Source organism: Perognathus longimembris, chromosome 3, assembly GCF_023159225.1.
Source record: "Perognathus longimembris pacificus isolate PPM17 chromosome 3, ASM2315922v1, whole genome shotgun sequence".
In the NCBI taxonomy this organism is placed as follows: domain Eukaryota; kingdom Metazoa; phylum Chordata; class Mammalia; order Rodentia; family Heteromyidae; genus Perognathus; species Perognathus longimembris.
Genome location: NC_063163.1, coordinates 72,698,161 through 72,714,782, shown reverse-complemented (window position 1 = coordinate 72,714,782; position 16,622 = coordinate 72,698,161). Strand labels below are relative to the sequence as shown.

Here is a 16,622-nt window from a genome sequence, read left to right as displayed (position 1 = left end):
TCCAGCTTTGTTGTGGATAGTTAGACATAAGAGTTCTAGAAGTGGTGGTGTGGCTCAAGTGGTTGAGCACTAGCCTTGAGCACAAAGAGGCTTAGGAACAGAGCTCAGGCACTGAGTTCAAGTCTCACAACTGACACATATTTGGGGGTTAGGGATATGGCCTAGTGGCAAGAGTGCTTACCTTGTATACATGAAACCCTGGGTTCGATTCCTCAGCACCACATATACAGAAAAAGCCAGAAGTGGCACTGTGGGTCAAGTGGCAAAGTGCTAGCCTTGAGCAAAAAGAAGCCAGGGACAGTGCTCAGGCCCTGAGTTCAAGCCCCAGGACTGACTGGCAAAAAAAAAAAAACAAAAAAAAAAAACAAAAAAACTTTAAGCACCTACTTGGGAGGCTGAGATCTGCGTATGGGGATGGAAGCCACCCTGGCAAGAAAGTCTGTGTCAATCTTTTTCTTTTTTTTTCTCAGTCCTGGGACTTGAACTCAGGGCCTGGCACTGTCCCTGAGTCCCTGCTTAAGGCTAGTAGGGCTCTACCACTTGAACCACAGCACCGCTTAAGGCCTTTTCTAAGTAGTTTATTGGAGATAAGAAGCCCAACTGGCTTTGATCCACAATCATCAGATCTCAGCCTCCTGAGTAGCCAGGATTACAGGGGTGAGCCACTGTCACCAAGCCGAGACTCTTATCTCCAATTAATCAGAAAAGCTGGCAGGGGAGCTGTGGCTCAAGTGGTAGAACACTAGCTCAAGGACAATGAACAGACACCAAGTTCAAGCCCCAGAACTTTGAGTGGCTAAGATTACAGGCTTGAGCCACCAGAACCTAGCTATGATACCCTTTTTGTCAGTTGTGGGTTTTGTTGTTGGTCTGGGTGCTGTCTCTGAGCCTCTGTGTACTCAAGGCTAATGCTCTGCCACTTGAGCCATAGCGCCACTTCTGGTTTTCTGGTGGTTAATTGGAGATAAGAGTCTCATGGACTTCCCTGCCTGAGCTGGTTTTGAGCGATGACCCTCAGATCTCAGCCCCTGAGTAATTAGGATTACAGGCATGAGCCACTGGCACCTGGCTAAACTTCTTTGTTGTTATAAAGGTGATGTATAGAGGGATTACAATTACATAAGTCACATTTCTCTGTGGACAGTGTAACCCCTCACTCCCAGTTTTTCCCTCCCATCCCCACCATAACTTGTATATATCATTTTCTTTTTTTTTTTTAACAGGAGGTCTGCATCTCGAGATTGTAACTCAAGACTGCAGCCCAGTTTATTCTTTTTGTTGTTGTTGTTGCTGATTCTTTTTTTTTTATTAATTGAACACAAAATTTTTTTTACAAGGTATTGTGCAAAAAGGGTACAGTTACATAGTAGGGCAGTGTGTGCATTTCTTGTGATATCTTACGTCCTGTTTTTCTATCCCTTCTCTAGTTCAGGTTGTATATATCATTTTCAACATACTATCCAGTGAGTACCATTTACGATAAACTTTTTTTTTTTTTTGCCAGTCTTGGGGCTTGAACTCAGGGCCTGAGCACTGTCCCTGGCTTCTTTTTGCTCAAGGCTAGCACTCTACCACTTGAGCCACAGCACCACTTCTGGCTTTTTCTATATATGTGCTGCTGGGGAATCGAACCCAGGGCTTTATGGGCACTCTACCACTAGGCCCAGCCCCCCTCTTTTTTTTGTTGGCTGTAGGGCTTGAACTCGGGGCCTGGGCGCTGTTCTGAGCTCCTGTTGCTCAAGGCTGGCACTCTACTACTTTGAGCAACAGCTCCACTTTCGTTTTTGAGTGGTTCGTGGGAGGTGGGAGTCTAATGGACTTGGCTGCCTTGGCTGGCTTTGAACCAGTGGCTGGCATGGGATAAACTTTATTGGGGTTTGAGCTCAAAGGCCTTGTGTTTGCTCAGCTGATGTTCTATAACTAGAGCCACACCTCCAGTTCAACTTTTGGCTGCTTATTTTGGAGAAAATCCCAGTAATGCCCAAACAAAGATAAATCTGCCTTTTTTCATCAAATTAACTCTAAAGTCCAAAAGTATTTTTAGATGTCAATGTGAGGACAGAGTGGAAAAATCCCACACCCGCATGGCCTCCCACCGAGGTGCCACATCCACCTCGCATACACGAAAACTGCAGTGCAACAAGATGGAAGCCTTGAGCTGGTGCCTCATGCCTGTAATCCTAGCTACCGGTGAGACTGAAATCTAAGGGATCTCGGTTCAAAGCCAACCCACACAGGAAACTGTTGAGACTTCTCTCCCATTAACCAGCAAAAAGCTTGGCTAGAGGCATGGCTTAAGTGGTAGAGCCAGCAAGACAAAGCAAGTGTGAGACCCTGAGTTCCTTCTAGTCCTGTTATTGGGAGAAGGAAACATACATATGTTCATATGTAAAACAACTGAGTGGGGCTGGGAACATGGCCTAGTGGTAGAGTGCTCGCCTCCTATACATGAAGCCCTGGGTTCGATTCCTCAGCACCACGTATATAGAAAAAGCCGGAAGTGGTGCTGTGGCTCAAGTGGTAGAGTGCTAGCCTTGAGCAAAAAGAAGCCAGGGACAGTGCTCAGGCCCTGAGTCCAAGCCCCAGGACTGGCAAAAAAAGAAAAAAACAACTGTTTAGACTTAGCTATAGGTGTCATTCTCAAGATATTTCATCAATCTTATCACGTATGTAGATATATTCCAAAATCCATCTGTCTGAAATGCAAAACATTTATGTTCCCTAGCATTTTGGTCTTTTATAGTTTTGTCTTTTTTCCAGAGCTGAGGACCGAACTTGGGGCCTTGCGCTCGCCAGGCAGTCGCTCTTCCGCTGAGTCACATCCCCAGCCCCTGTGTTCCCTAGCATTTTGGATGAAGGATTCTCAAACTGTTCCTCTCATGAGTGTAAAAGGCAGCTCGGATTGAGGGCTTCTTGAGTAGCTGGGATTACAGGGGTGAGCCACTCACCCACACCCAGCTTGAAACGCGTCTCTTTTTGCACAAACTGCACAGAAGGCAACAGTGCAGGAGGGTAGGAAGTAACACCCCTGGCCCTAGTGTCTTCTCCCAATGCAGGTGAGGAGAGGTGAGGTGAGGTGATGGGTGCCCCTCACCTCCACCCCACACCCCCACTCTGGGCTGCTGCTCCGCCCTTGCACCTGGGGCTGTTCAGCCAACAAGTAGGGAATGAGTTGTTCTTCCACACTTCTAGAAATCCCAGACACTGAATGCAAAGCAGGGTATTTCTAAGCCAGAGTTCTTAGCTTGGGTCAAGGTTCTCAAGAGTTTGTGAGCCAATAGCAGACTTCAAGCTCTACTATAGGGCCATTATAACAAAAACAGCCTGGTATTGGTATAAGAACAGACTGGAAGACCAATGGATTAGAATTGAAGATCCAGAAATAAAACTGCACTCTTACAGTCAGCTGATATTCGACAAAGGAGCTAAAGACACACAATGGAATAAACAGAGCTTCTTCAACTACTGGTGCTGGGAAAACTGGGCAGCCATATGCAGAAAACTCAAAGTAGACCCAAGCCTATCACCATGCACCAAGATCAACTCAAAATGGATCAAGGACCTCAACATCAGACCTGAATCCTTGAAACTACTGAAGGACAGAGTAGGAAAGACGCTAGAACTTATAGGCACCGGAAGGAACTTCCTGAATATAGTCCCAGGGGCACAACAAATAGGGGACTCGACAAATGGGACTACTACAAATTAAAAAGTTTCTGCACAGCTAAGGACATAGCCACCAAACTAGAAAGATAGCCAACCATATGGAAATGCAAATAAAAACTCTGAGATACCACCTCACCCCAGTTAGAATGGCCTATACTCTGAACTCAGGCAACAACAAATGCTGGAGGGGGTGCGGGGAAAGAGGAACCCTTCTCCATTGTTGGTGGGAGTGCAAATTAGTACAACCACTTTGGAGAACAGTATGGAGGTTCCTCAAAAAGCTCAATATAGACCTACCCTATGACCCAGCCATACCACTCCTAGGCATCTATCCTGAACAGCAGGTCCCAAGATATCAAAAAGACATTTGTACTTCCATGTTTATCGTGACACAATTCACAATAGCCAAAATATGGAAACAACCCAGATGCCCCTCCACGGATGAATGGATCCAAAAAATATGGTACCTATACACAATGGAATACTACATAGCGATTAGGAATGGTGAAATATTGTTATTTGCAGGGAAATGGTCAGAACTTGAACAAATAATGTTGAGTGAGACAAGCCTAGAACACAGAAAACAAAGGGGCATGATCTCCCTGATATACGACTGTTAAGAAGGGGTGACAGACAGTAGAGACCAGGTCTGTGAAACCAAAAACTGCTTGTCAAATGGTATTTCCCACAGGACTGGGTCAGCGACCCAACATTATGTAACTAAAACCAAACAACTACTCAACATATAAAGGTCAAAAATTGACCTCTCAGTGGAATACAATAGCTCAAAAGCTATGTATGTGCATCCATATAAGACTACTGTCAAGCTGGGGATATGGCCTAGTGGCAAGAGTGCTTGCCTTGTATACATGAGGCCCTGGGTTCAATTCCCCAGCACCACATATACAGAAAATGGCCTGAAATGGCACTGTGGCTCAAGTGGCAGAGTGCTAGCCTTGAGCAAAAAGAAGCCAGGGACAGTGCTCAGGCCCTGAGTCCAAGGCCCAGGACTGGCCAAAAAAAAAAAAAAGACTACTGTCGATATATTGTCTAATAACATTACATTTAAAGCCCTAGGTGAATTTTCTTTGGCGTAGGCCACATGGCTACTGTATATTTTCTTGGTACATTGTGTATTGTATATATGTCTACCTGACCCAGGGAAGGGAAAGAAAAACAGGGTGTGAGATATCACTAGAAATGTACATACTGCCCTACTATGTAACTGTACCCTTTTTGCACAACACCTTGTCAAAAAATTTGTGTTTTAATTAATAAATAAATTTAAAAAAAAGTTTGTGAGCCAAGAAAGGCATTTAGGAAATGGTTTCTCATTTTTTTTCTCAGCAATTGCCAACCTCATTTTATCATCTTGTGTTCTCATTCTACTTCCTTTGCCTTTCCCTTCCTCTCTCCTTCATTCCTTTTTTTTTTTTTGCCAGTCCTATGACTTGAACTCGTAGGGCTTTACCCTTTGAACCACAGTGCCAGCCACTTCTAGCTTTTTCTGTGATTAACTGGAGGTAAGAGTCCTGCCCCAGCTGGCTTCGAGTTGATCCTCTGATCTCAGCCTCCTGAATAGATAATTACAGAGGTGGTCATTGACATCCAGCTTTTTAAAAAAATCTTTTTGAGGATATCATTGTGTAGTTGAGGCTGACCTCAAAATTAAAATTCCTTCAGCCCCAACCTCCCCAAAGCTGGGATTACAGGGGTGTGCCACAGGGCCCGGCTTCTATCTCTCACTTTGGTCTCTCTGGACTGTTTTCCAGGTCCAGAGCTCCATTTCCCACCCCATCCACAGTACACAGGGAATTCCGTTTCTCCACACACCCCATTGCACATGATTGGGGCCTTTTTGGGGGGCTTTGGTTTCTGTGTTTGGGGAACAGTCACCACCCTAAGGACTAGGAGATGTAGTTTTTAGAAAAGAGAAGGTGGGTGGCCTTCTGGACGGGTTCATTTATATATTTGTCCAGCTGTAGTTGCTCAACTTCTCATGGCTTATCTCCTGAACACCCCACCCCCCAGCTGATAAGGCTATCTTTAGCCCCAAGGCTTGGAAAGAAGGGTTCAGCACCAGCCAAGGTCATGGGCAAACTGCCCGGCCAGAAACCAAACCCAGGAGCCTCTTTTTTTCCTCTCCCAATGCTGAGGTAGAAGCCAGGATCTTGCATGCCTGCAATCCTAGCTACTCGGGAGACTGTGATATGCGAATGGAAGTTCAAAGCCATCCGGGGTAGGAAAGTCCCTGAGACTTCTCTCCAATGAACCACCAGAAAACCGGAAATGGCGCTGTGGTTCCAGTGACCACACAAAGGCTCAGAGACAGTGCCCAGGCCGTGAATTGAAACCCCGAGAAAAAGAAAAAGCTAAGGGACACCTGGCTCTAAGTTCCAGCCTTGGGACCAGCCCCCCTCCCCCCCCAAAAAAGAAAATCTTAAGTAGCTGCATAAAGGGGCTTTCAGTCTCAGAGTATGATTACAATGCATCTTTTCTTCTTCTCCCCCCCCCTTCTGTTGTCTTCTTTTTGCCAGTCCTCGCTTGAACTCAGGGCCTGGGCACTGTCCCTGAGCTTCTTTTGCTCAAGGCTAGCACTCTACCACTTGAACTATGGCACCACTCACGGCCTTTTCTGTGTATATGGTGCTGAGGAATTGAACCCAGGGCTTCATGCATGCTGGGCAAGCACTCTACCACTAAGCTACATTCCCAGCCCACTTCTGGCTTTTTCTGAGTAGGTCATTGGCGATGAGTCTCACAAAATTTCCTTCCCTGGCTGGCTTTGAACTAAAATCCTCAGATACCAGATTCCTGAGTAGCTAGGATGACAGGCGTGCGTGAGCCACCAGCTACCGGAAACAATGCATCTTGGTCGGTGTCATCTCTCCCCATTGTCCTCAATTTAATTTTGTGCCTTTTTTCAAAGAGCCTAACTCATAAAGGGGCTGTAGCTCAGTAGTTCAGGGAGGCAGAGGCAGGAGGCCATCCTGGGTTTCAAACTCCAATGATGCTATCCTCTCCACGGCCTGGCCCTACTGTGGCGTTTGGCGAGTTTTACACACTTGCATTTCCGTTGTTTTCCCTTTAACACCTGTGTTAGCACCGAACTGAACACGAAGGCACCATCCTCAATTGCAACCGAGGAGGAAAAAAAGGCACAGAGAGCTTCTGCAACCAGCTCCAGGGAGCACAGCCAGGAAAAGGCAGCGCTGGGATTCGAGCTCAGGAAATCCGGCAGCCGTCCTTCAACTTGCAAAAAACAGTGCCTGAATTATGTCTGTTCGTGTGTCTCAGATACACAATGTGGGACGTCAGCTACAGAAAAAAATAAAGCAGCAGTACCACGCAACCGCGGTAGAAGAAAGCCCTGAGAAGTAGCAACAACCGAGCCCAAGAATTCAAACAGCCTCAAGCGGCTAGCCAAGTTTGCCAGCCTGCGCAGGCGCACTAGCCAGGCCCCGGGAGAGGTCCCACCCCGATCTGAGAGATGTCGTGTCCCAATTGGTCATCCGCTGACAGCACCTGCGCACTAGGTCCGACCGGCGACCGTCTCCACGAGTCTGGCACGTCCCTTTCCCTGCGCTTATTGGTCAGTGCTAAAGACTGACGGAACAGCCAAACAATAGTTTCCCAGGAAGGGGGCGTGCCCCACGGGCGGACAAATTTGCGCGGGTTCTGCCTGGCGTCGTCATGGCGGCTTTTCGCGACATTGAGGAGGTGAGCCAGGGTCTGCTGAGCTTGCTGGGCGTCAACCGCGCCGAAGCGCAGCAGAGGCGGCTCCTGGGGCGTCACGAGCAGCTGGTGGAGCGGCTGCTGGAGACACAAGAGGACGCCGAGCAGAAGCTGCGAGGTGAGGGCCGCGCTGAGGGGGGGGGGGCGGGCACCCCGAGCCTCAGTCCCCCCCCTCCCCCGTGACATAGGCGCTGTGGCAGGAACCACATGCCAGGGGTTTAGAGGTCAGCGTTAATGTAGGGGTTCGCCGGGGCTCCTTGGGCTGGAGCTGGGTGGGAAGGTTTGAATTGGGGTTCAGCTTGGAATCCCAGCACCCCGGCTTCCCGCAAGTTATGATATATGAACGGAGATTCTTTTTTTTGGCCAGTCCTGGGGCTTGGACTCAGGGCCTGAGCACTGTCCCTGGCTTCTTTTTGCTCAAGGCTAGCACTCTGCCACTTGAGTCACAGCGCCACTTCTGGACATTTCCTATATATGTGGTGCTGGGGAATCGAACCCAGGGCCTCATGTATACGGGGCAAGCACTTTTGCTACTAGGCCATATCCCCAGCCCCTGAACGGAGATTCTTAACCTCTGCTGTCACACGTTGGTAGGAACAATTCTGCGGTCCTATGAACTTGGGTGTTAGTGGGGAACACAATGGAATCGGCCCTCCATTCCCTGGGGCGGTGACATGTTAGGGGGTGGCAGGAAAATCATGTCATCACAAGGGGTGGCACGTGGGGATAGGATCTCGGCAGCTCTTGGCAAACACTGGAAAGAGGGAGGGATGGAGGGAAGTTACACTGATCTGGGAGCAGGGCTGGTGGCTCACACCTGTAATCTCAGCTACTCAAGAGGCTGAGGTCTGAGAATTGCAGTCGCCATTCAAAGCCAGCCTGGGCAGGAAAGTCCCTGAGACTCTCATGTGCCATGAGCCACCAAAAAGCTGGAAATGGAGCTGTGGCTCAAGTGGTAGAATACCAGCCTTGAGCAAGAAGGCTCAGGGAAAGCGCCTGAGTTCAGGCTCTAGGACTTGTGCGTAAGCATGTGCACACACACACACACAGAGTCATTTTGGTAAAGTAGGAGCTCTGTGCAAGTTATGGAGATCTCTGGCAGGGGTGTGGAAGCGGGGTGCTGCCTCTCTTCCCCCTGGCCATTCTGGAAGGATGGATGAGGCAGCCTGTTTGTATCCCACTGTAGAGACCCTGGAAGCTGAGAAGGAAGTGGTGCAAAGCCTTCTAGACTCAAAGGAGCAAGTGCACAAGAGGGGAGCTGAGCTGGAACAGCTGGAAGCTGAGCTCCGGAAGGTGTACGAGGAGGACACAGGGCTACAGGCCAGCCTCAGATATCCTTCCTTCCCCTCTGCCTCCCTAGAAGGGCAGGGGAGTGTGTGTGTGTGTGTGTGTGTGTAAATGTCAGAGATAGGGTACTTACTAGGGTACACCAGGCTTCAGCATAATAAGTGGCTCACACCTGTCATCCCAACTTCTCAGGATGCTGAGATCTGAGGGTGTGGTTTGAAGCCAGCTCTGGCAGGAAAGAAAGTCTGTAAGACTCTTACCTCCCATGAACCACCAAAAAAAAAAAAAAAGCCAGAAGTGGATCTGTGGCTCAAGTGGTAAAGCACCAACCTTGAGCAGAAAAAGCTAAGGGCTTAGAGACTGTGCTCTTCCTTCCTCCAAAACCAAGGTCCTTAACCTGCCGTACCCAGCTCACCAGAGAGCTGCAGGAGCTCCGGGAGCTGGAGGGTGATCTGGAAAGGCAGGAGAGAGAGCTTGACGAGGATACCACGGTCACCATCCCTTCTGCTGTGTATGTTCTGGGAACTTGGCATCCGGGACACTGCCTGAGGTTACATTTTCATTTTTATTTCACTCTCTATTGTTTTTCCTTCCTAGGTATGTGGCTCAACTTTATCACAGAATTAGTAAAATTGAGTGGGATTATGAGTGTGAGCCCGGGATGATCAAAGGCAGTATCCTTTCTTGGAAAGGTCAGTGGAGTTATATATAAAATGGTCCCACAGCTTTGGAAAAATTGTGTGTGGGGAAAGACTCTTAAAAGTTAGAAATAGCGGGGCTGGGGATATGGCCTAGTGGCAAGAGTTCCTGCCTCATATACATGAGGCCCTGGGTTCGATTCCCCAGCACCACATATACAGAAAGTGGCCAGAAGTGGCGCTGTGGCTCAAGTGGCAGAGTGCTAGCCTTGAGCAAAAAGAAGCCAGGGACAGTGCTCAGGCCCTGAGTTCAAGCCCTAGGACTGGCAAAAAAACAAAACCTAACAAAAGTTAGAAATAGCACTGGGAATGTGGCTTAGCAGTAGAGCTTGCCTTGTATGCATGAAACCCTGAGTCTGATTCCTCAGTACCACATAAACAGAAAAAGCCAGAAGTGGTGCTGTGGCTCAAGTAGTAGAGTGCTAGCCTTGAGCAAAAGAAGCTCAGGGACAGTGTCCAGGCCCTGAGTTGAAGCTCCAGGACTGGCAAAAATAAATACAATAAAATAAAAGTTAGAAATAAAGCCTGTGCTGGTGGCTCACGCCTGTCATCCTAGCTACCCAGGAAGCTGAGATCCAAGGATCATAATTCCAAGCCAGCCCAGGCAGGAAAAGTCCATGAGTTATTCCCAATGAACTGCCAAAAAAGCCAGAAGTGGGGCTGTGGCTCAAAGTGATACAGCACCAGCCTTGAGCTGAAAGAGCTTAGGGACAGTACCCAGGCCATGAGTTCAAGCCCCATGACATACCGGGGGAAAAAAAAAAGTTAGGAGCTGGGCATCATGACCGACACCTGAAATCCCAGCTGGTCAGGAGGATCTCCACTGGAGGCCCGCTGTAGCAAAATTAGGGAGGCTTTGTCTCAACACATGGGAGCGGGGAGGAACTGGGTCGCCTAAGCCGTCCCTACGCCTGGGAGTCATCGGTAAGGAGGCTGGTGATGCCAGGGCTGCTGAACAAATGCGAAGGCCCTGAACTCAAGCCCCAGGACTGGCACCAAGAAAGACCTAACAGAAAACAAATGGAGGGCACGCCCGTGTCCCCCTCCCTACCACGCGCTCCTGCGGTTTTCCTTGCCTCTGCTCTCCCCAGTCCATCGCGGCCCCCGCGTGGCCCAGCCCATCCACCTGGACAGCACGCAGCTCTCCAAGCAGTTCATTAGCGACCACCTGTGGAGCCTGGTGGACACGGAGTGGTAGCCTGAGTGGTAGCCGGCCGGGCGGGCCGGGCCGGGCCTTGGGGAGTGGTTCTGTATAAAGGGTTTCACTGCTGCCTCGCCTCTCTCTCTGACTGTGGCCTCGGTTCTGGACCGGTGGGAATGGATGCAGGTGGACGCCTGCGACCTCACTTACTAAGGACACCGGGGTCCAGGGTCCCAGATTCTGGATGTTTCTTTTTCTTGTTTACTTACAATGTTAGAGCTGGAAGGAGCTGGAACCCCGGGCTGCCAGCAGACAGACCAGGCCCAATATGTAACTATACTCCAATCACGGGTAATGTGGCCACACCCACTGTGAGGCCACGCCCCCTGCTGCACACCTTGCCCCTTGGGTCCTGCTGTAGGCCCCACCCCTGTCACGTAGCCCCGCCCGCCTGCTCCCCGCCTCGTTTGCCTCGTTTTTGTGTTTCGCTGCGGGACGCTAGCTTGCGTTGGGAGCCCATCCCAGGCTGGAAAAGCACTGGCTCCCACGCTTTGCCTTTGGCTTATCTTTTTTGGGAGGCTCTCTGCTTTTTCCTGGGCTGACCTTGGATCTAGAGCCTCCTTCCTCTGCATCCTGAGCAGCAGGGGATTCCCAGCGCCCGTCCACATCTGCCTGCCATCCGGCTACTACAGCACGCCTGCAGCTGGCTGGTCACGGTCCGAGTGCACACCTGGGTGGAAAGCCAGGCCCCATCTCAGCAATAACTTGCCGGGCGCCAGTAGCTCACTCCCTTAATCCTTGCTTCTCAAGAGGCAGAGATAGGAAGATGGTGGTTCAAATCTAGTCTGGAGAGGGAAGTGTGAAACTTATCGCCAACTAGCAAAATGTCAGGTGGAGCTGTGGTTCAAGTGGTGGAGCACCTGCCTTGATTTTTTTTTTTTAAAGCCCAGGGCTGGGAATATGGCCCAGTGGTACAGTGCTCGCCTCGCATACATGAAGCCCTGGATTCGATTCCTCAGCAACACACACACACACACACACAGAGCCGGAAGTGGCGCTGTGGCTCAAGTGGCAGAGTGCTAGCCTTGAGCAAAAAGAAGCCCAGGGACAGTGCTCAGGCCCTGAGTCCAAGGCCCAAGACTGGCAAAAAAAAAAAAAAAGCCCAGCGACCGCATCCAGGCCTTGAGTTCAAGCCTCAGGACACACACGCGCGCGCGCACGCAAGTGCGCTCCTAAACAAGGGTCGGGATGTGGCTCTGCTGGAGCGCACTCAGCTGGAGTCCTAAGCCAGCTCTCCCTAAGAATTAGAAATACAAAGGGTTCCGCCCCGAGGTGCCCAAGGCTCCGCCCCCGGGTGCGCAGGCTCTGGTCGGGCCTGCGGTGCGATCGCCACCGGGCATTCGCCGGTCTTTCCAGCGTTCGGTTCCCAGTGGGCAGGCTCTTATCGCTCATCTTTATTTTACCCCAGCAAGTGCCGCGGGCTCCTTCCTGAGACGAGGTGGAAGTGCCTGGGGCCCCGAGCGCTGTCCCCACCCAGTCTGGCCCCCACCAGATGCCCCGTCCCAAGCCCCTGGAATGTCCAGGCCTCCGCGGTGGCAGCCACTCTGGTCACCGAGCACCGGGGTGGGGGTGGGGGCGACAGGCCACCAGATTGGGGCTGCACCCCCATACGCGGAGCGCTCTGACAGCCACAGCCCCCAGGAGGGGGCTGGCTGTGGTTTGCAGGGGCGCAGGAGATGGGGTCCTTCTGGCTGATTCCCCCCACCCCGCTCCCCCCGGCTGCTGAGCCCGGGGGCTGCCCGCCCTCGCCCTGTCTCTGCCCCGTGGAGCTGGCTGAGGGCCAGGCCTGGCCTGTGGGGGTGCAGCGTGGGGCACCCGCGGAGGCCCCGCATGCCTGCGCCCTGAGTCACAGCCAGGCCCCAGGCCGCAGCGCTCCCGCCCCCGGCTCCCGCGGCTGCCCTGGAGTGGAGGAGCCAGAGGCGCTGGACGTGGCCACCGCCTGGAGCCGGGCGCCAGGGGCTCACTGTACACATGGGGACACAGAGACACGGCTCTGACCTTCCATCCCAGGGCCCAGCGCCGTGCGCATGGCCACCTGCAGGCGCGTGGGGTGGCTACGTGGGATAGAGTGTGTTTAGGGGACTCCCACCCCGTTTCCTTTGATCTTGGCCCCAGAGGAGCCTAAAGCCACCTAGGAGGGAGGCGGCGCTCCCGTGGGAGCCCGGGGCCCCTGGCCAGCCGGCCTGGACCGCAGGCCGAGGCCAGGCCGTTCGCTGGTCCCGGGTGCTATCTGTCCCCTGTGGAGGGCAGGAGAATGCACAAAGGGCCAGGCCGGGCTTGAACCCACCGTGCTCCAGTGGCACCCAAGTGAGTAGTCTGGGCAGGGAGCCCCTGGAGTTTCATGTGTGACTAGCCTCTCTTTAGGTGCTGTGCCTAGGTACAATCTACATTGAGGTGCTAAGCACCCCTCCACCCCCACCCCCAAGAATGATCCAGAAGCCAGTCTGGGTTTGTTTCAGTCCTCGCACCTGGAGCTGGGGAATCCAGAGCTTGTAGTTAATCATGACCTTGGGCCACGAAGGAGCTGAAGAGAAGGCGCCACAGTGCGCAGAAGCCTCTGCAGGGGGCCTCTCCTGGAGGTGTCATTTGCACTGGGGCCATGAACAAACGTGTGCAACCAAGCCAGGGCAAACAGCGAGGGCAAAGCCAGCAAAAACAACAAAAAACTGGCACAGAGGATACCTTGACCAAGCCAGGCCTGCAATCCGCTGTGGAAGGAGGGAAGGAGTTTCGAATTCCAAGTGTCACCCCAGAACTAGGACCCCCTCTAAGAGACAGCTCCGTATTTACCCTCAAAGTTCCTTCTACCTCCTCCCAGAGGCCCCAGGGCCTGGGGAGGGGCCGAGCTGAGGATGGGGGAGGGAGCCCCTCCGGGAAGTGGGGTTGAAATCTGAGACGTCCTGGGGGTGGGGGCGGCAGGACTGGACCCAGGAAGCTAGAGACCCGCCCTCCCCCGGGGCCAAGCATTCTGGGGGTGCTTGCCGAGCCTCCGCGGCCCTGCTACCCCTCGGTGAGCACGGGCGGAAGTCGCTGCTCCTGGGGGAAGGGGACTGGACCCCGCATGGGAGGCCGGGCCGGGCGCCAGGCTGAGTCACCAGGGCAGCTGCGCGGGGTGGGGGTGGGGTGGGGAGGGGAGGCCGGCCTGTCGCGGTCACTGACTGCGGGGATGGTGGACACGTCCCCGCAGGACCTCGGGCTGTTCTCCATGTTGGGGTGATGCCCTGCTTTCCTCTTCTTTCTAGGAGCTGCTGCCCCACTCCAGATCTGAACCCAGAGAACTGTGGTCTCAGACAGAGACCGGCGCAGGGACCCCGAGTCTTGTTTGGGGGGCTGGGATGGAAGCCGGGAGCTTTCGGGAAGCTCTGGCTGGTGGCCCAGGCCTGTCATCCCAGCCACGCAGGAGGCTGAGACCCGGGGATCCCAGTTCAAAGCCAGCCCAGGCAGGAACGTTTGTGAGATTATTCAGTTCAGCTGAGGCTTCGAGACCGTGCCCGGGCCTCGGGTGCAAGCCCCGCCAGCGACAATGGAGGCTGCACAGAAAACACCCAGATACCATAAGCTTCCATCACCGTGGGCGTCTTCCAGCCAGCCCGGCTCCCGGCCCCTGCCCCGCGGCCGCCCTGCCTCTTCCCCCAATTATCCGCGTTGCCGCCCGGTTGGCCACCGCCGGTCAGATCGGCGGCCGGACCCGGGCGAGCGCTCCTCACAGGTGGACCTGGGGCGCCACCGCGCGGCCACAGCGGGCGTGGCAGGCCCGCCCCGCCCCAGCCTCCCACCACAGGGGGAAACCGAGGCTCCAGGCCATCCAGAGCACTAGGTCCTTCGTACTTGCCCAGGTGCCTGTGCTCCGGTGGGCTTCAGCCATGGGGCTCCCTGGTTGGGACGCCTTGGGGGACCCTGGTGACTGAGCTGCCCTATTCCTGTAGATGGAGGTGTTGCCTATTGTGTGCGAGCCCGGGGCATTCCCTGCTATATCCCCTCCTGTACCCACAGGCCAGGCCAGGGAAAAGGAACTGAAAAGCAAAGCAAAGATAAGAGCTGGGCCAGGCACCAGAGCTCACCCATGTCGTCCTAGCTACGCAGGAGGCTGAAATCTGAGGACCACGGTTCAAAGCCAGCCTGGGCAGTTGAACCCATGAAACTTGTCGCCAATGAGCTACCAGAAAACTGGAACTGGGGCTGAGGCTTAAAGGGTAGAGCGCTGGCTTTGAGCAAAAGAGCTCAGCGCCCAGGCCCTGAGTCCAAGCCCCATGACTGACCAAAGGGGAAAAAAAAGGGATGACGATGCAGTTTCAACGGTTCAGTTCAGTTCAAGAGGACCTGAGTTCGAAAACCAGTAGCGCCAAAAACTATATATATTTTTTGATGGGACCGGGTAATAGCTAGGATCACAGGAATGAGGACCAGCACTCAGCTACCTAAATCTTCTCTCTCTCTCTTTTTTGTTTTTTGTCAGTGGCTCAAAGAGGTAGAACGCTAGCCTTAAGCTGAGGAGCCCAGGGACAGCAATCACGCCCAGAGTTCAGGCCCCATGACCAAACAGAAAAACAAAAAACAACAAAAAAGCTCACAGATTTTCCTTCCTAGCTGGGTTTGAAGTGCAATCCTCAGACTTCAGCCTCCTGAGTAGCTAGGATTACAGGTGTGAGCCAGCAACTCCTGGCTTGGGGACTTAGAACTGTGCCTGGCACAAAGCAAGAACTCAATAAATGCTCAAGTATGCAAGGAAGCTGTCTGCTCCCCCAGTTTAAGTAAGGGTGAGTCTCCAGCTAAACATTGCACCCCAAGAATTGTGTTCCCCTTATCCCTGAGTCTTCTCCATAGCCTATGTTCAGCTCTGGAAACATTCCCTTTCTAGGACATTCTGTGAGGGAAGTCCATCACCCCCTGGAGGAAGTTGGAGAGGGAAGAGAAGACGCAACATAAGGTTTAGCCAGACCACTCAATTTAAGAAATTTATCATCCATCACAGTGAAGACTTTCCAGCTATAAAAAACATCTGTACAGTGGTTTCTAAAGCAGTGCCCATCCCCCACAGCCCTGGGGAAGGTCACAAGCAAAAATAAATAAGATTTATATGTATACATATCTGTGTGTGTGAATAGCTACAACAAAGATACAAAGTGCAAGGTTTCTACAGGGTGGGGGGCCAGTGTTTCTTGTTGAGTAGTGGAAAAACACAATCATACAATTGGCTGGGAATGTGGCCTAGTGGTAGAGTGCTTGCCTACCATGCATGAAGCCCTGGGTTTGATTCCTCAGCACATAAACAGAAACAGAAAAAGCACATAAAGAGAAAAGGCTGGAAGTGGCGCTGTGACTCAAATGGTAGAGTGCTAGCCTTGAGGAAGAGAAGTTCAGGGATAGTGTTCAGGCCCTGAGTTCAAGTCCCAAGACTGGCAAAAAGCAACAACAAAGAACACTCCCTTTGCAAGCCTCTGGGGTCTTATGATTCTAAAAAGAGCTCCTGCGTCCCACCTCTGATGCAGTGGCGGGAATACCAGGCAGGTTTGTGAAACTCATGAGGTGCAGGTAGGACCCACGGCCTTACTTCTTTATAAGAGGTACATGGCTGTCATCCCACATTTGGGACATAGAGGCAGATGATTTTGAGTTCAAGCTAGCCTAGGCCACATGAGACATAAAAATATTTTTAAAAATAAAAATAAAAAGGCTGTGGTTGTAGCTCCGTGGGACAATGGCTGATCAGCAAAGCTTGAGGACCTGAGTTCAACTCTCAGTACTGAAAAGAAAGCATGGTGCTGGCGGCCCAGGCCTGGGATTCCGGCTACCCAGGAGGCTGAGGATCGGGGTTTGGTGCCAGCTCTGGCCAAAAAATCCCACAAAAACAGTCTGCGAGGGCTGGCCTTGAGCAAAAAGAAGCCAGGGACAGTGCTCAGGCCCTGAGTCCAAGCCCCAGGACTGGTAAAAAAAAACAAAAAAAAACAAAAAAAAAAAAACAGTCTGCGACTTCGATCTCCAGCGAATCACGGAAAAGCCGGACGTGGCACTGTGGCTCAGGTGGTAGAGCGCCA

General features: G+C 52.3%; 1 protein-coding gene across 2 annotated transcripts; it reads left to right on the top strand.

Annotated features, from left to right (window-relative positions):
- Window positions 1–7,334: 7,334 nt before the first annotated feature.
- On the top strand, window positions 7,335–10,649 carry Spc24 (SPC24 component of NDC80 kinetochore complex). Of its 2 annotated transcripts, none has more exons than XM_048342308.1 (5): window positions 7,335–7,519; window positions 8,588–8,732; window positions 9,095–9,199; window positions 9,286–9,362; window positions 10,478–10,649. In XM_048342308.1, the coding sequence occupies exons 1-5, from the start codon at window positions 7,360–7,362 to the stop codon at window positions 10,582–10,584; spliced, it is 594 nt and encodes a 197-aa protein (XP_048198265.1). In that variant the 5' UTR covers window positions 7,335–7,359; the 3' UTR covers window positions 10,585–10,649. The 2 variants fall into 2 exon arrangements, with proteins under 2 accessions (XP_048198265.1, XP_048198264.1); XM_048342307.1 differs by lacking the exon at window positions 10,478–10,649 and adding an exon at window positions 10,191–10,470 and having other exon boundaries at window positions 9,286–9,380.
- Window positions 10,650–16,622: the final 5,973 nt, after the last annotated feature.